This window comes from Humulus lupulus, unplaced genomic scaffold (genome assembly GCF_963169125.1).
Source record: "Humulus lupulus unplaced genomic scaffold, drHumLupu1.1 SCAFFOLD_81, whole genome shotgun sequence".
NCBI classification, from domain to species: Eukaryota; Viridiplantae; Streptophyta; class Magnoliopsida; order Rosales; family Cannabaceae; genus Humulus; species Humulus lupulus.
Genome location: NW_026908732.1, coordinates 34,439 through 54,319, shown reverse-complemented (window position 1 = coordinate 54,319; position 19,881 = coordinate 34,439). Strand labels below are relative to the sequence as shown.

The window sequence follows — 19,881 nt, the reverse complement described above, 5'->3', positions numbered from 1 at the left end:
GTAGATTTATTTACCTTATTATTATATCACAACGGTTAATATTGTCTAAAAACAAAAAAATAATGGGGTGCTTTTTAAAACATGATTATTCATTTGAATGTGTAACTAAAAATCATCCCATTTCTCTTTCTCTGTTATGGTTGGTGTGATTATTACTATTATGATAGTTTTTGAAAATTATAAAACACGCTTTTGTTATTGTCAAATTCACAATAAATTAACAATCAATGCCTTTTTATTTTGTCAGTTTTTTCCCTTTCTGTCTCTTTTATGGGTCCTAAGGAAAACACTTGAAGAACCGAAGCTAAAATACAGATTTGAGAATAAATGCAAGCAAACAAAGCAAAATGCACAATTAACTGAAGAAAGCGTACCTCCATGTGTAATAAATGTTTAAATCAGGCCCACCTTTGCAAAAAAATTTAAAGACAAAAATTTGAGACGTTGTGTGATGACGTTTCTCTTTCTTACGTTTTATACAGTATTTTACTAGATTAGAACTATGTGCTGCTGACTGAGTTTTTCACTCTCCAATTTTTTTTTTTACCTAAAACAAAAAATAAAAATTAATTAAAAAAAAAAGTGGTCCTTTACTATTCTACTATTCCCGAACACAAGCATTTAAATACGCCATTATTAAAAAAATAAATAAAAACTATAGAACTCTCTCACTCACTCGCTCCATTCTGATATTCAAAATCGAAGTGCGAAGAAGTGAAAACGACAGCGTTTTGAATTGGGTTCACTCCGTCATCCATTATGGGCTGCGCCAACTCGAAGCTCAACGATCTTCCGGCGGTGGCGTTGTGCCGGGACCGATGTAGATTCCTGGACGAAGCTCTCCGCCATAGCCACGACTTCGCCGAAGCTCACGCCGCATACCTCGAGTCCCTCAAGGCATTGGGTCCCGCTTTCGATCGTTTCTTCAGTCAAAATGTAGTCAACAGCGAAGCTTTGAAAAAGTGTTCTTCTTTATCTCCGGCGGCCGCGGCTTCTTCTTCCCCGGTGCATAAATCAAACCCGGACTCCAACTCTGACTCGCACCTCCGATTCCCTTCCGATTCTTCCGAGGACGAGGATACTGATAATAAACTCGGGCATAATTACATCAGCGAAGAGGAAACCCAAGGCTTAATAATCTCCCACAACTTCAATTACTTGAATTCAAAGCCGCCTCCGTCTCCGCCACCGGCTTCGCTCGGCTCGGCTTGGGATTTCTTGAACTTGTTCGAGAATTTCGAGAAGTACGAGCGGTTATACACTTCGAATCCGGAGCGAAGTGAAGCTACGGAGAAAGTACAGGGAAGTAGTAAGCCGAGTGGTGAGCAGGCTGAGAATGGCGAAACGACGGCGTATGAGGTTCGAGTTTTAGAGAAGAAGAGTGGGGAAACGAAGAAGGAAAGCTCTGAGAAAACAAACGACTCGGTTACTACGAAAACTCCAAACAGTTCAGTTGTAGTACTTGGTGTCCCAGAAGCCATGGATGAGATTAAGCTTCAGTTTGTTCAAGCTTCGGAGTCTGGCAATGAAGTTTTGAAGTTACTCCACCATCGCTTAAGGGTACCTCTTAATCAAGGTAAATTCTCTCTCTTTTTTTTTTCGTAAATTTTATGTAGCAAAAATGATATGTTGAATAATGGCATTTTTCAAAATGATATTAAGAATATGTTTATTTCACAGATTTTTTTATTTATTTTTTAAATATGAAAGTTAAATTTGGTCAAAACAGATTCATTTCGATTGGTTTTTGAGGAAGATATGGGGGTGATCAGTTCACCAAATCTATCTTCGACTCTAAAGAAGCTCTTATTATGGGAGAAGAAACTTTATCTTGAAGTCAAGGTATAATGGTTTATTTTTTTAATTATTTTTTTTTCTGTTATTTTTAATTATGTTGAGGTCAAAATGGTGTTGACCATGTTGTGTAGGCTGAGGAAAAACTACGAACAATTTATCAGAAAAAGTACCAGCAGCTGAAAATTTTGGATAGAGAAGGTGGTGGTGGTAAAGCACTGAAAGCTAACTCCACTAAAGCCTTACTAAGAGATCTATCGACTAAATTGAAGATTGCGTTTCAAATAGTTGATAGGATATCCATTGCAATAAATAAGTTGAGAAATGAAGAATTGTGGCCTCAAATCAAGGAATTGAACAACAGGTACACATTTATAGGCTTTTGATGTTTTTTTTACAATTTCTTTTTTAAGAAATGATTGATAAGTGTGCGATTAATCTAATCATTGATCCGATAGTTATGAACCAATAAGAATTCACAAGAACAAAATCTAAACCTCATGTATATCTTATTATTTCATTTTTTTTTGTTGGTGAATTGGAGGATACCAAGTGTTGATCTTTGCATAAACTTAATCTGATTATTATAAATCAAACAGGGAATTGGTGAGAACAAAATCCAAACCTTATATATTATGTTATTACTTTGATCTTTTGTTGGTTAATTACTAAATTGGAGGATAACCAAGTGTTGATCTTTGCATATCATGTATGTACATAGTTATAATTTAAATTTAAGAATTTTATGTAGGGTGTGAAGATATATATATATATATTTTGTCAGATGTAGGGTGTGAATATTGAATTCCCATTTTAATAGTTCTTTTCCTGTTGACTTTTCTTTGACCAAGTTATTTCTGGTCAGAGATACAATGATATTTTTCTGTTATAGTTCAGTGCACATAATAATTCTGAAATAATAATTAAAAAAAGTCTAAAATTCAATTCTTTTACTGGGCTAGGCTCAATGTACTAAGTACTGTACTTATCAGATGCATTCTGGCAGCATATAAATACACATAAATATAAATTTATATACTCAGAGAACCAAATTTGATTTTTTGTGTTGTAGATTACTACCAATGTGGAAAGCCATGATAGAATGTCACAAGCGCCAATACCAAGCAATTTCAGAGGTCAAAAGCTTAGATGCCAATGCTATAACATCTAATGAGAAACTCAACAATGCTGATCTTGAAGCAGCCATACAACTCAAGCTAGTTCTTCAATCATGGAACTTGAGCTTCTCCAATTGGATTTTCTCCCAAAAGGACTACATCAAATCCATGAACGGTTGGCTCATGAGATGTCTTCTATATGAGCCCGAAGAAACTTCGGATGGCCAAATACCCTTCTCTCCCGGCCGCCTTGGCGCGCCCAACATTTTCGTGATCTGTAACCATTGGTCCCAAGCCTTGGATAGGATTTCAGAGAAGGAAGTGATTGGTGCCATTCAAGGCTGTCTTGCTTGTATTGATACCCAATTGAAAGAGCACAATGTTGAGTTACTTAAAATGGTCATTTCAGACAAGGAAATTGAAAGAAAAGTTAAGATTTTGGAGAGGGAAGAGCAAAAGATGGTTAAGTTGATTCAGGGTCGAGAAAAGAATATGGTAACTGGTTTTGTTCTTAGCCATAGTGATATTATCAAGTGTAGTGATTTACAATTGGGTTTGAAGCAGATATTTATGGCTATGGAGAAGTTCATCGCTAACTCCATACAAGTATATGAGGAGCTTCGTGTACGCATTGAGGAAGTTGGTGAATATAATGCTGCGGAGAACTTGAGTGGTTCATAGGTATATTTTTCATATTGATATGTACGTACAAGGTATTTTGTTACAATCTTTTTATTATTATTTATATATATATATATATTAGTTAAAATGTGTTACACCCTTTTTTAAGTAATTGTAGTATTAGTAATGAGTTATTCATTTGAATTAAAATGCAATTTTGAGATTTAAAATAAAACATCCTTGTACTAAAAAAAAATGTAATTTAAATGGTTAGACATGTGGTTAGGTTTGAATCTTTCCTAAATCTCTAAGACTTTCAATAATGTACGATTTTGAATTTGTAATTGGTGTTATCTATTGTATCATTAATAAATTTAAAAGCTAGCTTGGGCCAATTTAAGGCACAAAGAAATCGTGTGCAAATTTTAAAGTTACACGTCTTTGTAAAATTGGCATTGATCATATGTTGGATTTGTTTGAAGCATTGAATTTGAACTTAATCTGATTATTAAGTAAGTTCAATAGGGCAATATAATTATCCTGTGTAAAATAGTATTTGGTTGTATATATAATGAAGAGAATCTAAAACCTATAAATATATATATTTTCAAAATATAATTACCAATTTTATCACTAATTAATAGGAATTTTGTATAACAAAAGCCATAATGATATAAGGATGAATCTCTTCTAAACAAATAAATTCAATATCAAAAATGCATATTTGGCTAGTTCATAAATTACAATATAAGCAAAGCACATTAATTAGAGAAAACAAAAAGGACAAAATCTTAAGTGTTTACCATCCTGAAAAATGAGACTGCTGAGACAAAACAACCTATTGTTTCACCATTAACTTTCCAAAACAATGATAAGAAATAAATCCCATAAAATCCACATTTTTTCTACTTAAAATCAAATCCAATTTTTTAAGATAATATTTTGAGAGTACTATTTTCAAATTATCTTATACGAAATAATAACATTTGTGGTCATAGTTTATGCATTATATATGATTGTTCTATAGTTAATTTTCGTATATTTGAATATGGATAAGTTGAACTCTATATTATTTTATATGATGGTATATAATATAGTTACAGTAAAATATTCACAAATTTTTTAGGAAAGTTTAGATAATTTAGGATGCTGAAATCATGATTTAAATAACTTATCATAAAAACGTATATATATTGAAACAAACACGACATGCAATAAATTATTTAAATTCTTATTTTAAAATTTTATATTATCTCAATTTTTTTAAAAATTTATAGGATGTCGAGCGGCAGACCCAGGTTGAGCCTAGGGTGGCACCTGCCCATGCTTAAAAAAATCAACTAATTTATATAGTAAAAAATGCAACATCTGCTCCTGTAGAGACTTGAGCCCATATGATCTATTGATTTAATAGTGGAAATCACTAAAGAAAAAAGTAGAAATACAAAATCTCACATGGTTTAGATAGTAAACTTTGATCCAATTTACTTCTATATAATCATTACATTTGGATATTTTTAATTAAAGTGTAATAAATAGATTTTAAAACATTTATTGTTTTGAATTTATTAGTTATTTTTTGCCCACCTCTAAATTAAAATTATTTATGCTCAACCTGCACAACCCAATAATTTTCCATATGTAATATATTTATATAAATACATCATGAAAGAAACATTAATATTGTTACAAATAGTTTAGAGAACTCCCAATCCCAATAGCTCTTCTATTTTATTCTTTAAAATACATTATTAAAATTCATTTTACAGTACACCATATATCAATTTCTTTATATATATTTTTATATCATTTAAATATTATATCTCTAATGTTTACGAGTTTTTCAGAAACTATAAATATAATAATAAAAGAGAGCTAGAAAGTTTGGATCGACGATAAACAAGCATGATTTTTACGTGGTTGGGGCATTAATGAGCCTTAGTCCATGAGTCTATTGTATTAGATCTTTAGTGAGCTTTTGACAATAGAGTTTTCTGTAAGTTTAAGCAGAGTAATTGCTTACAAGGGAAAAATTGGGATCCCCGCAAAAGTGCACAACTGGTCTTATTTATAGGCAGCTGAGGTGCGATGGGCTTGGGCCGGACTAATCCGAGCCCAATAGGGATGTAATCATGGTTTGCTCGCTAATACTTAATACAAATGATTTTGCTAAATAATACATATTAATCAGGACCTATTGGGCCCGCTTGGGCGTGGCAAAGTCGTACAGTTGTCAATAGTACATAACCTCAGATTGGTTCGCGTGGGCTTCTAAGGGGATCCTGGGGACAGGATATGTCAGAGTAGACCAACTGTTTCCTAGTAGCAGCTAACATTCCGTATGTAACCTCTTCTGCAGGTTAGTTGAAGAGACCAACTTCCGTGTTTCTGGGGAATATGTTAGCATCAGGGAAGATCAATCTTGCCCCATCCGGACGTCTAGTCCGAATTCCTTTACTAATGTCCTAGTTCGTTCACCAGGGCCTGCCTGGGTTCATTCTTTACTACGTTGTATTCCCAGACTCATGAGCATGTCATCCTTATTAATATCCCGGAGGGTACATATAGGTTGGGACTGGGGAGATGAGTTGGGCCTGCATTTTGGTCCCGGTTCCCTTGTCATGGTCGCGCTTGTCAAACGTAGTTGGACTTACTGATGATTGTGCCGTTAGAACTTTCTACTTTCTTCGTTCATCGGGCTCAGGATGGGCCTGGATCTCTTTAAAGGAGCCCATAGGCCCATTGCGTCATGCCGCGTGTTCAGGGGGAAAATAAGGATAACACGTAAATATTTGTATTGATTAAAATAAATAAAAAATTAATAAATTTGGAGAGAAAAAGAAATAAAAATTAATAAAAAATAAAAATATATATTTAAAGGAACTCTAAAAATTCTATAAATATAAAAAAAGAGACGGACTCGCCCATTTACATTCCTACGACGGAGATGACGGAGGTGAATTTTAGCGAATATCTTCAAAATTTTAAAGTATAAGCTCATTTAGAGGTCCAGCTCTTAGCGTGTATGAATTCTTTGCATGGGAACGTTTCAAAGATAAGATTAATGTTCCAACGCATCATGAAATTGAAGTTTATTGACTTGTTGGACCAACTTTGATTGGAATTGTCCATCGTGGTTAGTTATCACGCTAAGGCAAGAGCCATTGAATTTTGAATTTTAGACTAATAATATTTAATGCCACGTGTTCTTGGCTGGCTTGCGAGGGTCAGTCTGTCTTTTTACTTTACGTCGGCCAAGATCTTTACAAAACTATTCATCCTTATAGTATACATATTTTTTTAATCTACCAATTTAAATTTTTATATAACAAATTATTAATTAGGTGGAAAATAACCATATAAAATTTGCTACTTTTTTTAGTCAATGGCTTTTTTTTTTTATTGATAAATACATTTGATTATTATACGGAATCATTTATATTTTCCCATCTCATATTCAGTGTCGATTACATTTTGAGTTTGGGATTCAATTCCTTCTCAATATTTTTCTATTATTATTATTAATATTTAAGTTATAATGAAGTCTATGCATTGACAGGATCATTTTGTCTTTTCTTTCTTAAAAAAAAATTCCTCCAATTTATGATTCTTTTTTTCTGTAACAAACTTTGAATGTTATGTGGTGGTTCACTTCACATATATTATTTCTTCAAAAGCATATATATACATAAATAAATAAAAGTACAAATAACAATATTTCTCCTTAACTAGTCATTGTGTGAATTATAGAAATCATTATAAACGTTCTCTTTCTGTTTCATTTTTTAGTAGTTTACTATGTAGTTATATGTCATATATATAATTACAGTATCCGAGTTTATTTAACTAATTAAATTTAGTCAAAATCAAATTTACTAATACTAAATATACAAAATTTAGTTCAAAAATTATAGATACATATTTTTAAAATTTATGATAATATCACTATATATGTATCTGTCTATTATAACTGCTAAATACTGTAGCACCCACATTATTTTGATATAATATAGCCAATAATCACATGATTGCATTGCATTACATATCATACAATATGTATAATTTGAGCATGTGCATATTCTTATAAGTGTTTTCATGTATAAGTATAAAAATTGTGTATGTGATGTCTATATGTATGCTCAATATTATTAACCTTGTGGCATTTGAGTTGTCTTTTATGGGTGTTTGATTTGCTCAAGATATAAGAAAGTATGAAAAATATGGACAAGGCATGTAATTAAGTGATGAAAGTGAGATATAGAAGGCAAAATATGTTAAGTAGTGAAAAATAGTACAATGTCGATTACTAGTATTTCGGTGTAAAATTGAGTATTTATGGATTTACCAAATGTAATCGAGGTATGATTAAGGTCTCATTGATGATGTAAAAATGGTTTTAGAACCATTAGATCAATTCTTGATGGGAGGTATACATAATCAGTGGTATTGATGCAAAGTCAAAATGAGCTTAGCATAAGTGCGCTACGCTCGATCGGGTAAGCATAACTATTGGGTATGAAGTCATATGGACCTAAGGTTTGGTGTGAGTGTTTTACACATGAGGATAATAGGCCTAGCAGATGATTAAGTCGAAATTATTAAAGTGATAAGGTTTTCATAAGTCAAAAGGTGAAATGATGAGATGAAAGGTGTCAAATTTTGATACAATAAGGCTAAATCATTGAAAATAAAGAATTTTCATCAACCTTATCACTTTGCACGACCATTACTCTGAAAAACAGAGAGAAAAGAAAACCAAAAACCATTTCTTGGCTGGTTTGAAGAAATTCTAAGGAGATCCAAGTGAAAGCAAAGCCAAAGAAGTAGATTAAGCTTAGTTCTAGCCTTTTTATGGTAAGTTCTTGTACTTAGAAGTTAAACCATGTTTTTGAATTTTTCTGAAAGCTTATATATGGTGTTTTATCCTTTTTAAGATATTTCTTGGGGTTTCCAAGTGGTTTGAGGTTTAGAAAAGCTTGAAGAGATTGTTTTCGCCGAAAAGTTGCTCGGTAAGTGAAATTTTGTGTTTTATGAGGTTTTTGGGGTTCTTGAAGTACAAGATGATTTTTGGTTATTTGATTGAGTTTATAAGAGAGTATATATGTTTATAAATGTTTGAATAGATGTGGAGACTCATTTAATTTAGGTGATGATCTAGGAAATTAGAATTTTATCAAAATCAGTATATGATAACTTTATGATGAATTATGTTGGTATTTGGGATATATATGGTTATGGCAGGTTATTTGATGTTGATTACTGGTTGATTTTGATATTTGAGGATAGCTAAAATTAAGGGGAAACTCTGTCAAAATTTATCCAAATGTCTAAGATAAATCTAATGCTCGATCTAGGTGGTTTAAGACATTTTAGGCATGTTTTGAGTATGAAATTTGATATGATGTTTTATGGGTATTTTTTTAAATGAGAGTTCAATGTATTACTGCCATCATTATGATGAGAAATCCATGCCATTGTCAGGATAAGCACATCAATACCTAAGACACCACTTGTTACACGGTGAATTATATTTTGGACAGAAGGTAAGTAAAGTACTCAATTGCAACACAAGAATTACATGTTATGTGAAAGTATGCATTATATGAATATTTTGTGAGTAAGTGGTATTAACATACATTGACACTTCATCATAAATTTGTATGCATGGCATAATAGTGATATGGTAAATTATTATATGATATAAAACCATGCATGATATTATGATGATTAATCATATGATGCCTTTGCAAGTTTTGTGCAACATAAAAGAAAGTTGTAATAAGAAGTTTAAGTTCAGTGCCACTGTTTTGAAAAGGCAAATGAAAATGTTAATAAGTGTAAACGGAGGCCTATAGTAGGCTTATAGTGGCTGCCCAATAATTTGGGCTAGGTTTTAGTGAACCAATTATATTGTTTGCCATGTTTCCGTTTTTATTTCTCCTCAATATGAGTTATTGTTATATGTATTGACACCACAGTGTGTGGCCGCCTTAACTCTTGAGCCCGACGGGGCAACGATGGAATAAGGTTTTTAATGTGCCCTACTGTGGTGATGGCTAGCCGGAGGAGAACCCATGAGATTTTATATTGTATGTGTAACAAGCCCTGCAGGCATTGACCAATTCAAACAGTGTGCACAATTTTAAGGGGCCCAAAATTTAAAAAGAAGTTGTGTATGTCCATTGATATTGGGTAATCATTATCATTGCATGCATTACTTTGCTTACTGAGCTTTAGGCTCACAGTTGTCTTGTGTTGCAGGTAGAGAAAGAAATGTGTAAATGACATGAGGAGAACTGAAGCATGGTCCTGACCCTGATTTGTACATATGAACATATCGACCTTTTGTGTGTTATTTCAGTTATCAGTGAGATGTTTGTAATAAAGTGTGAAGTTATGTTTTGAAAATAAATTGGGTTATTTAATACTTATGTATAATATGTTTGAGACACACTTTATGTTTAATGTAAATAATGTGAAATAAGTTTTCAAGTTTAAAAAAAAAAAAAATGTCCAGACTTCTACACTAATAAATTATGATATAGTTTTAAAACGTAACACCTCAAATATGGTTTTAACTAAAATAAGTGAGGGGGTTACAAATACTGCCACATTAATGCAACATTACTGCTATATAAGTAAACTCTTTAAGAAAAACTAAACTAAATGTAATATAAGAGACATTAAAAAATTCCCCTAATTTATGATTCTTTTTCTGTAACAAACTTGGAATGATATGTGCTGGTTCACTTCATATATATTATTTCATCTAAAACATATATACATAAATAAAAAAATTACAAATAATAATTTTTTTACTTAACTAGTGATCGTAGAGTTTTGCCATCTGAACTATTTTTTATAGCAAAAATATCATCAGAATTATAGAAATCATTATAAACATATTATTTTTGTTGATTTTAAGTAGTTTATTATATAATCACATGTCATATGCATAGTTACAGTATGAAAGTCTATTTAACTAACTGAAGTTAGTCGAAATTAAATTTACTAATACTAAACATACAAAATTTAATTATAATAATACAGATACATATTTTCAAAATTTGTTATTATATTACTAAATGTGCATTTGTCTATTAGAATTGTGCTATATTAGCGCAATATTACTGTTATATGAGCAAATTGTTTTAAAAAAATGAACAAAATATAGTATAAAGTGTACATTTATAATAGTTGTTATATTTTAAAAACGATTTTTACTATGAAAAATAATTTAAGGGACAAAAATCTATAAATACCATAGTTCTGGAGGAAAATTTCCTATTTACCAAATAAAAAATGTAACAGAATTGAAGGCATAAAGTTTTAATCGTTTTTAATTTTAGGTTGACTTAAATAAAGTTTTAAAAAACTTAGAAAGAAATAGATAATTATAAGATAAGGAAGGAGCCATCATGGGATGGTTCTCATCATGACGTAGGTAATGGGTTGCGTGGGTAAGTATGAACAAGATCTGATTTATTAGTATAAAAGTGGCTTAAAGGGCGAAATAGATGGTGAAAGCCCCCTAAAATCCAAACAACTAACACCAAGTGGATCACAAAAATATAAATATATGGCTTATTATATAAAGTCCTAAATATACATAATTATATACAAAATTACAAATAAATATTCAAAATTATTTAAACAAGACCAATCTTAGAAAAAAGAAAAACTTATGTATACAGGGAGAATTTATGGTACATCATTACTTTTTTACTGTCTGTACTCTACAATCTTTTTTGGCACTTCTATAGTTAGAATTAATTTTTGTTATTGATGTTTTATATTATAGTTATTTAAAATAGATGTATTTGCAGCATAAATATTTAATATTTGTAGTTTTATATATTTATATGTCATATTTTTTTATGGATTAAATATCAAATGTTATTATTTGAGCAATTCCGTCATTGCTACTTTGTTAAATACTATTATAGTTGATTAGAATGTCAAGTTGTCATGATTTTATTTGTCCATTTCATATTATAGTTTGGTCTCAATATGGTAATTTAAAACTAATTAAACTTATTTTTAAATTTAATTAAATTATTTTTTTATAATTTTTTTGATAAATTTAAATTTTTATAATTTAAAACATATTTTTAATTATTTTTTCTGATTTTAAATAATATTGAAATTATTTTTAAAAAATTAATATAAAATTGACTTAATAAGATCATGACACCTGACATTCTAATCAGCCATAATAGTATTTAACAGAATGGTAGTGACGGAATTACTTAAATTATAACATTTGATATTTAATATGTCGAAAAAAAATGTGATATATAAATATATAAAACTGAAAATATTAAATATTTATGTCACAAATACTCTTTTAAAATATTTTGTAAAATTTTGATAAATTTCAAATGATAGAGTTTAAAACAAATTATTTCACATATATATAAAAAAAACAACCACGTGTAAAGACTATTTAAACTCTAATTAATAAAATTTTCTAAAATTGTATACAATGTTGTAAATGACTATAGTAAACACTTCTGTAAAAAAAAATTAAAATTCTAACTATTCATAGAAATTGACTGTTGGAGTCTAGGATTTGGATTTTTCCTTATATATATTATAAGTTAATTATTTTCTTTATACAAGAAAAAAAAAAGAATCAACGGCTAAAAATACCGGGTTACATAAAAAAAAAAAAAAAAAAGAAAAGAATGAGACGTTGGTGGATGTGAGTGTGGAATTACGATATTACCCTTTAGGATTTAAAAGAGACAATTCAACTGTGTGGGGAGGAAGCAGAGAAAGACAGAGGTTTTTGTCAGTAGAGAGAGAGAGAACGCACGCAATGAGACGAAGAAGAAAGCTGCTACACAACATCACACTATAGATCTCTCTTTCTCTCTCTAGCACCACACGAGGGCTTCTTCTATTTTCTTCTCTGTAATATTCGTATATATATATATATATATATCTCAGTCAGAGTAGCACTTTTTCTCTCTTGGTTTCTTTCTATGCTCAATATTATCGAATAACTGGCGGACCTGAGTTACTGAGTCAACTCGACCGAGTTATGGGCTGTTGTACATCGTCTGCCTTCAAAGGACTCAACTCCGGATTCAAAACTCATCTGGGGCAGAATAACAATCACAGCCAACCTCACTCCCCCAACGGAACTGACTCTTCTGCCACTGCCACTGCCACTGCCGCCGTCGCCGGAACCGGTGGTGTGTCGGTCTTCTCGGAGTTCTCGCTCGCCGACTTGAAAGCTGCCACCAGCAACTTCAGCTCCGAATTCATCGTTTCCGAGAGCGGTGAGAAAGCCCCCAATGTCGTTTACAAGGGCCGCCTTCAGAACCAGAACAATCGTAGATGGATCGCCATTAAGAAATTTACCAAGCTCGCCTGGCCCGATCCCCAGCAATTTGCTGTACTCATTCATTTCACTCTCATTCTTATTGCTTAAGTTTAGATTTTTATTTATTTTAGGGTTTTGATTTTGTTGGACACTTAATTGAGTTTTCTATGAATTTGACTTTGATTTAGGAGGAAGCTAAGGGCGTTGGAAAGCTTAGGCACAAAAGGCTTGCTAATTTGATTGGGTATTGCTGTGATGGAGATGAGAGGCTGCTCGTTGCCGAGTACATGCCCAACGACACACTTGCGAAGCATCTCTTCCATTGTATGTTAAGATTTTTTTTTTATTTGAACTAGGGTTTGTTCGTTTTCAAATACTGTGCACTTCTTGCTTTGTTAAAAAAGATAGAATCTTTCCAAATTTTGTGAAGTGACAAATAGAGAAATGTTGCATTTGAATGAAAATGAGGAGATTACAAAGGCGCATTAAATGGAGACTCTCGCTGACATTGCAGTTTTTCACTTGTTTATTTATTTTAATCACATGAAAAGAAGGGCGATTGTAATTAATGGTAAAATGATGGATAATTATGCCATATCCTAATGTGGTAGTTATAATTTTTCTTATTTTTGACAAATTAGTGAGAATAACCATTAATGGTAATGTTTTCTGATTTTAGTAACAAAAATTATGCTTCCCATATTATACGGGAGTTTTTGTCTGAATAAGGTTTTTATTTTTTGAGAGAAGTCTGAATAAGTTTTTGAACTTTCTTGACAGGGGAAAATCAAACCATTGAGTGGGCCATGCGTTTAAGAGTCGCTTTATCCATAGCTGAAGCTTTAGATTATTGCAGTACTGAAGGTCGTCCATTGTACCATGATTTAAATGCATATAGAGTTCTTTTTGATGAGGTAATTTCGAAAGAATGTCTAATTGGGTTTGTGAAATTGCAATTTTTTTTGGGTAACGTACTTAGTCATATTGCCTATTGGTTCATGATAATTGGGTCTATGGTTTTATATCTGAGCAACATGACAATGTATAATGTTGTCCATTTTTTTCGCAGAATGGTGATCCTCGGCTTTCTTGTTTCGGCTTGATGAAAAACAGTAGGGATGGAAGAAGTTATAGTACTAATCTTGCATATACACCTCCCGAATATTTAAGAAATGGTGACTATTTATCTCTTTGCATATGTAAATATCTGTGTTTAGCTGAAAATATGTTAATGTCTATGCATATAATGTTACTTAATAACTAATCAATAGCCTTAATATCTTATATTGGCATGATGTAGTTTGTATTTTTTTATAATCCCTTTGACCTTGTCTTGTAGTATATAGTTATATTTGATTTTGAAAAAAAAGGTTCTGCTTACTTGTTAAAACGATACAATGTGTGCATAATAGGACGAGTGACTCCAGAAAGTGTTGTATTCAGCTTCGGAACTGTCCTTTTGGATCTTCTCAGTGGAAAGCACATTCCTCCAAGTCATGTGAGTTTTTTTGACAAGTGCAATTTTTCTTTCAATTTAGCCGCACTGAATCACAGAACGTTTTACACCATTAACTTGCATTCAAATATTTTGTTTTACAAGCTTTTTATTTTTTATTTTTGATGTAATAAATATTTCACAGTACCCTAAATAAGTTAAAATCAAATCAAATCTTTCACTGGACCTAAGAATGAGTTTATACTTGGATTTGTGTACTGATCCATCCAAACTTAAGTTCTGATCAGAATTCATACGTGCATGAGTGATGTAGTATTGTGTGAGAACATTATTTTTCTCGGGATATGTATTCTATGAGGGTTTTACTTAAGAGTGCTCTGACAGACTAACACACACTTCCTCTTGTGAACAAGGATGTGTCATGTGTCATGTGTCATGTTTTTGCTCGTTTTTGCTTTTGCTAATTGGTGTTATGGTAAATAACAGTAGACTAAGTGGTGGGTACTTGGTTTTCTGTTGCCTTGCGGCCGTCTAAGAAGAAAGTGGTCAGGTACAAGAAAAAGAAACGGTGTTCAGTTTTGTATCCAGAAAACACGTTTAAAAAGTTGTTCGTAGTATAGATGATGTTTACCTATGCTGTTCCCTTAAATAGCTGTGTTTTGTCATAATATGTAGTTGACGGTTTTGGTAATTGGATATATGCAGGCACTTGATATGATAAGGGGAAAAAACATTCTTCTCTTAATGGATTCCCACTTGGAAGGAAACTTTTCAACTGAGGAGGCTACTGTGGTTTTTGAGCTTGCCTCACGTTGCTTGCAGTACGAACCTAGGGAGCGGCCAAATACAAAAGATCTTGTTGCGACACTTGTCCCTCTGAAAGTTAAGCCTGAGGTATACTACCAGCATGCTTCTGTTTCTATTCAAAACTTGAAAAATTAAATCACAAGATTTTGCAGTATTCAGCATGTTGTGATGAATATATCTTATAGGTTCCATCTTATATGATGCTTGGGATTCCAAAGCACGAGGAAGCACCTCCTACGCCGCAACACCCTCTATCTCCAATGGGTGATGCCTGTTCACGGATGGACCTAACAGCCATTCATCAGATTTTGGTAATGACACACTACAAAGATGATGAAGGAACCAATGAGGTATTTCATAATTCGATTATTCAATATGTAGGCTTTAAGAGGTTTGTATCCAAACAGTCTGCTCAAATTTGGTTTTTGTGTCAGTTATCTTTCCAAGAATGGACCCAACAGATGAGAGATATGTTGGAGGCAAGAAAGCGTGGGGACTTGGCATTTCGTGACAAAGATTTCAAAACAGCAATAGACTGTTATTCTCAGGTTTGTGCTTTTTGCAAACTATTGAAACGCACCATATCATAGATCCCCCAATATTTGTTTACAAGTGTTTTTTATTTGCAGTTCATAGATGTGGGAACAATGGTTTCACCAACTGTTTATGCCCGCCGAAGTCTTTGTCATCTTCTCTGTGATCAACCGGATGCCGCCCTCAGAGATGCAATGCAAGCGCAATGTGTCTATCCCGATTGGTCTACAGCGTTTTACATGCAGGCAGTTGCTCTTGCAAAGCTAGACATGCACAAAGACGCGGCCGACATGTTAAACGAGGCTGCCACACTGGAAGACAAGAAGCAACGGGGTGGGAGAGGATCTTGAGAAGCAACCCTCCTGTATATTTTTTTTTCCCTTTCCATTTTTTTTTCGGTTTTGGTTTAAAAAGCACAATTGGTGGTCAATTTGTTATTCTACTCAAGTGATGGTTGTCATTGTTGTAACAAAACAAGTGGGGTTCATTTACCATAGGAATGAGAGTTATATCATGTATCAATGACAAATGTGGTTTTGACGAAGATGTATCATAGAGAGAGAAGGAGGAAACTTGTTTCATCTGCATCAAACTTCACACAACATATTTTTTTTGAATTTCATGAAATAATTAATTGGTTATTGATGTGTACATGTGTATGATTCTTATAATACAAACATGAATTCACTACTTTGAGCTAGCTCAATAATTGCATATCACTAAATTTAGGAGACGTATAGCTCAGCTTTTCCATCAATGAAGAGGCTCATGAATTCTTCCCCATCAACCGATTCCTTTTCTATGAGAAGTTGAGCTAGTTTGTGAAGAATATCGATGTGGGTAGTGATGATCTGCGTGGCCCGTTCATAGGCTTTCTCTACCAACTCCCTCACCTCTGCATCTACAATATCAGCAGTTGCCATGGAGTAGTCTTTCTGGGATGACATCTGCATTTGACACACAATTAATCTATTAATTAAGTTGCTCGTTAGGCCATCATATGATATAGTAATGCTATCTGATTTGAGGACTAGCCCCAACTTGTATTTTCTTATTGAGTGACACACCATGCAATAAGAAAATGCCATCTGACTAGTGATGAACTCGTTCTCCGACTGTGACCCATAAAGATATTCTAAACTCTGAATCTTAAGCAAAAACCCAGGAATGGGAGACTAATAAAATTAATTCCCATATGAAAACATTGGTTTACCTGCTGACCCAAGAAGGGATTTCCTCCAGGCCCGCCAATTGCAATTTGTCCAATCTTTTTGCTGAACCCAAATCTTTCAACCATCTGCCTGGCCACTCTAGACACTTGCATAAAGTCATTTGATGCTCCTGTTGTCACATTCTCCTGGCCAAAAATGACCTCCTCGGCAACTCTGTACCAGCAATGGAGGTGTGAGGAATGATTCTTAAATTAGAGAAAAATTAAGCTACCAAATCATTTCAACAGTAAAAGATTTCCCAAATGCATCGCAAGCATTAGTTATTAGCTAACCAACCTTCCACCGAGAGCAACTGCCATCTGATTCTCCAGGTAGCTTCTACTGTAGAGGCCAGACTCAAGCCTCTCTTCACTTGGAGCAAAGAAAGTAAGACCACCTGCTTGCCCACGTGGAATGATAGATATCTTGGCCACAGGATCATATTCTGGCATCAATGCACCAACTAAAGCATGCCCAGCCTCTGCGAATGCAACACATAAAATATGGTAAGCACCTAACCACATAACGAGGAGCACAAGATTTGGGAATAAAAAGAACCAGAGAACTAATTTCAATCATACCATGGTAGGCAACTAGTTTCTTCTTTTCATCAGAGACAACAGCGTTTTTCTTCTCTGGTCCAGCAATGATCCGCTCAAGAGCGTCGGCTATCTCATCTTTGCTTATTTCTTTCAGGTCACGCCTGGCAGCAAGAATGGCAGCTTCGTTCATCAGGTTCTGCAAATCTGCTCCAGTGAAACCTGGTGTTCTCCTTGCAATTTTCTCAAAGTCCACATCCTTTCCAAGTGCCTTTCCTCTTGAGTGCACCTGAAAGCATAGTGCGTTCAGAAAACAGGACCTTGATCAAAATATTTATTCTACAAAGACTTGGACCGTGATATTTGAACTTTGTAAACTTGAATCAAGATTGCACCAGAAAGTTCACCTTCCAGTATGTTTAAACCTTGAAACTTTTAAATGTATAACGAGCTAACCTAAACAAGCATTTTAACTTTTTCAACACGTTCTATCATACTCAACCAACTAAACCAGCTTTTATGCTTAATTATCTATAGATTTCTTCCTAGTCTTATCTATCAATGATAACATTACACTAAGTGCTGGAAAATACTACTAAATTATAGCCAAAGCATATGAGAAAAAGATTCACAAAAGCCTATAATGAAGTTTGCAAAGAGCGAACCTGCAGGATCTTCACTCTACCAGCAACGTCGGGCCTGTCCACAGTAACCTGTCGGTCGAACCTCCCAGGCCTCAACAATGCCGAGTCAAGAACATCAGGCCTGTTAGTGGCAGCCAACACTATCACACCCGAATTGCCTGAAAACCCATCCATCTCTGTCAATAGCTGGTTAATAGTCTGCTCTCTCTCATCATTCCCACCTCCAAGACCAGCCCCTCTTTGTCTCCCAACTGCATCAATTTCATCTATAAACACAATGCAGGGTGCTTTTGACTTGGCCTTCTCAAACAAATCCCGGACTCTAGACGCACCAACTCCCACAAACAATTCCACAAACTCTGAAGCTGCACAAGAGAAAAACGGCACGCCAGCTTCACCAGCCACTGCTCGAGCCAAAAGGGTCTTTCCAGTACCAGGTGGTCCAACAAGAAGACACCCCTTTGGGATCTTAGCTCCAAGTGCAGTGTACTTATCTGGGTTCTTCAAGAAATCAACCACCTCTTGCAATTCAAGTTTTGCTTGGTCTGCTCCAGCAACATCAGAAAAAGTAACACCAGTCTCGGGAACCTCTTGGAATTTGGATTTAGATCTTCCAAAATCCATAGGCCCACCGAGTCCTCCAGGGCCACCGGGACCGCCCTGAGCTCGACGGAAAAGGAAGAACAACCCAGCAAAGGCAATGAATGGAAAAATCAAATTACCAATGAAACTAAACAACCCATTACCCGAATCGCCCTCGGAGACCGATATATCAACTCCGTTCATGGCCAAGATGTCAATAAGGTCAGGGTCGTTGGGGACAATCACCGAAGCTCGGCGGCCATCGACGGCGGTGAGTTGAAGGGCAGAACCGTCCTTGCTGAACCTGACCCTCTCGACCTTACCCTTTTTGACGGCGTTCAAGAACTCGCTGTAACGCCATTGCCCACCTTCTGGGAGGTCAGAAACGTTACGGGACTGGGGTTTTGGAGCTGTGAGGAGAAGGTTCTGAGAAAAGGGCGAAGATTCTGATTGACTGGGTTGGGCTTCGATTACAGGCGGAGGCGTTGGGGGAGGGTTGACGTTGTCTATGGCCAAGGCTTGTGGAGCGAGCGAAGAGAAGAGAAGGGCAGCTAAGGTAGCTTTGGATGGTATGGAATTCAAGGATTTGGATTTGGGCTCTTTGCTGAGGCGGTTTTCAGTGATGAAAAACTTTCTTTTTGAGAAAAGAGAGAAAGGGATTGGTGCTGGCTTAGTGGTTTTTGGAGTTGGGATTTTAGTGCCCAAGAAGTTAGAAGAGAGCAAAGGATTAGTGATAGACGACATTGTTGAACTCATACAAACTCTGTATCACCCTTACAGTTCTGTAGCTGAGGAATGAGTTTACACAGAATCCTCTTGTAATGAAGATAGAAAGATGAAACTGAATTTTGTATAATTATATATAAAAATTCAACTATGTGAAGATGAGAGTTCCACAAATACTTGATTTTTTTGTGTGGTTTTTCACTTCAATTTTGATTGATTAAACACGCGAGAGATAAAGGAACAAGTAGCTCAATCTCACGCCATAGATTTCTAGTGTCGCTACTCGCTAGGGTCGCTTCCACGTGTAGTGTTTTGTTTCCAGTTATCTTATCTTTGATTTTTACAAGACTTATTTGTGGTTATATGCTTTCTAATATACACAAATTAAAAAATTTAGCGAAATATGCCAATGCTATAATAGGAAAAATGGACAAAATGCTCCTCCTATTTATTTACTTTTTTTAAGATCTGAAATCTGAAAACTACAAATTTTTAACTAAAACCAATGCCTTAATGAT

General features: G+C 34.1%; 3 protein-coding genes and 1 long non-coding RNA gene across 4 annotated transcripts; 3 read left to right on the top strand and 1 right to left on the bottom strand.

The window, feature by feature from the left end:
• The first annotated feature begins 616 nt into the window (after positions 1–616).
• On the top strand, positions 617–3,688 carry LOC133811097 (protein ALTERED PHOSPHATE STARVATION RESPONSE 1-like). Its single transcript, XM_062246130.1, has 4 exons — positions 617–1,576; positions 1,730–1,842; positions 1,929–2,158; positions 2,867–3,688. The coding sequence occupies exons 1-4, from the start codon at positions 760–762 to the stop codon at positions 3,591–3,593; spliced, it is 1,887 nt and encodes a 628-aa protein (XP_062102114.1). The 5' UTR covers positions 617–759; the 3' UTR covers positions 3,594–3,688.
• A 4,524-nt stretch (positions 3,689–8,212) lies between these two features.
• Positions 8,213–10,046, top strand: LOC133811095 (uncharacterized). The gene is made up of 4 exons (XR_009882715.1): positions 8,213–8,387; positions 8,468–8,542; positions 9,015–9,076; positions 9,795–10,046. It is a non-coding gene; the product is annotated as an uncharacterized LOC133811095 (long non-coding RNA).
• Positions 10,047–12,313: 2,267 nt separating this feature from the next.
• On the top strand, positions 12,314–16,312 carry LOC133811100 (serine/threonine-protein kinase BSK1-like). Its single transcript, XM_062246133.1, has 9 exons — positions 12,314–12,936; positions 13,053–13,188; positions 13,645–13,778; positions 13,934–14,039; positions 14,277–14,362; positions 15,026–15,214; positions 15,313–15,477; positions 15,562–15,675; positions 15,757–16,312. Exons 1-9 carry the CDS (start codon positions 12,580–12,582, stop codon positions 16,009–16,011), a joined length of 1,542 nt encoding a protein of 513 aa, XP_062102117.1. The 5' UTR covers positions 12,314–12,579; the 3' UTR covers positions 16,012–16,312.
• Positions 16,245–19,563, bottom strand: LOC133811099 (ATP-dependent zinc metalloprotease FTSH, chloroplastic). Its single transcript, XM_062246132.1, has 5 exons — positions 18,077–19,563; positions 17,454–17,700; positions 17,170–17,353; positions 16,875–17,046; positions 16,245–16,608 (listed from the first exon to the last, which is right to left on the bottom strand). The coding sequence occupies exons 1-5, from the start codon at positions 19,391–19,393 to the stop codon at positions 16,387–16,389; spliced, it is 2,142 nt and encodes a 713-aa protein (XP_062102116.1). The 5' UTR covers positions 19,394–19,563; the 3' UTR covers positions 16,245–16,386.
• Between the last annotated feature and the right edge of the window lie 318 nt (positions 19,564–19,881).

Bases quoted from the DNA above. Each gene is read 5' to 3' on its own strand.
- LOC133811100 (XM_062246133.1), top strand. From the start codon at position 12,580: ATGGGCTGTTGTACATCGTCTGCCTTCAAAGGACTCAACTCCGGATTC. The intron at 14,363-15,025 runs GTGAGTTTTTTT...GGATATATGCAG, and splicing joins AGCACATTCCTCCAAGTCAT to GCACTTGATATGATAAGGGG. The intron at 15,478-15,561 runs GTATTTCATAAT...TTTTTGTGTCAG, and splicing joins ATGATGAAGGAACCAATGAG to TTATCTTTCCAAGAATGGAC.
- LOC133811099 (XM_062246132.1), bottom strand. From the start codon at position 19,393: ATGAGTTCAACAATGTCGTCTATCACTAATCCTTTGCTCTCTTCTAAC. The intron at 17,354-17,453 runs GTATGATTGAAA...TTGCATTCGCAG, and splicing joins GAAACTAGTTGCCTACCATG to AGGCTGGGCATGCTTTAGTT. The intron at 17,047-17,169 runs GTTGGTTAGCTA...TTGCTGGTACAG, and splicing joins GCAGTTGCTCTCGGTGGAAG to AGTTGCCGAGGAGGTCATTT.
- LOC133811097 (XM_062246130.1), top strand. From the start codon at position 760: ATGGGCTGCGCCAACTCGAAGCTCAACGATCTTCCGGCGGTGGCGTTG. The intron at 1,843-1,928 runs GTATAATGGTTT...CATGTTGTGTAG, and splicing joins AACTTTATCTTGAAGTCAAG to GCTGAGGAAAAACTACGAAC. The intron at 2,159-2,866 runs GTACACATTTAT...TTTGTGTTGTAG, and splicing joins ATCAAGGAATTGAACAACAG to ATTACTACCAATGTGGAAAG.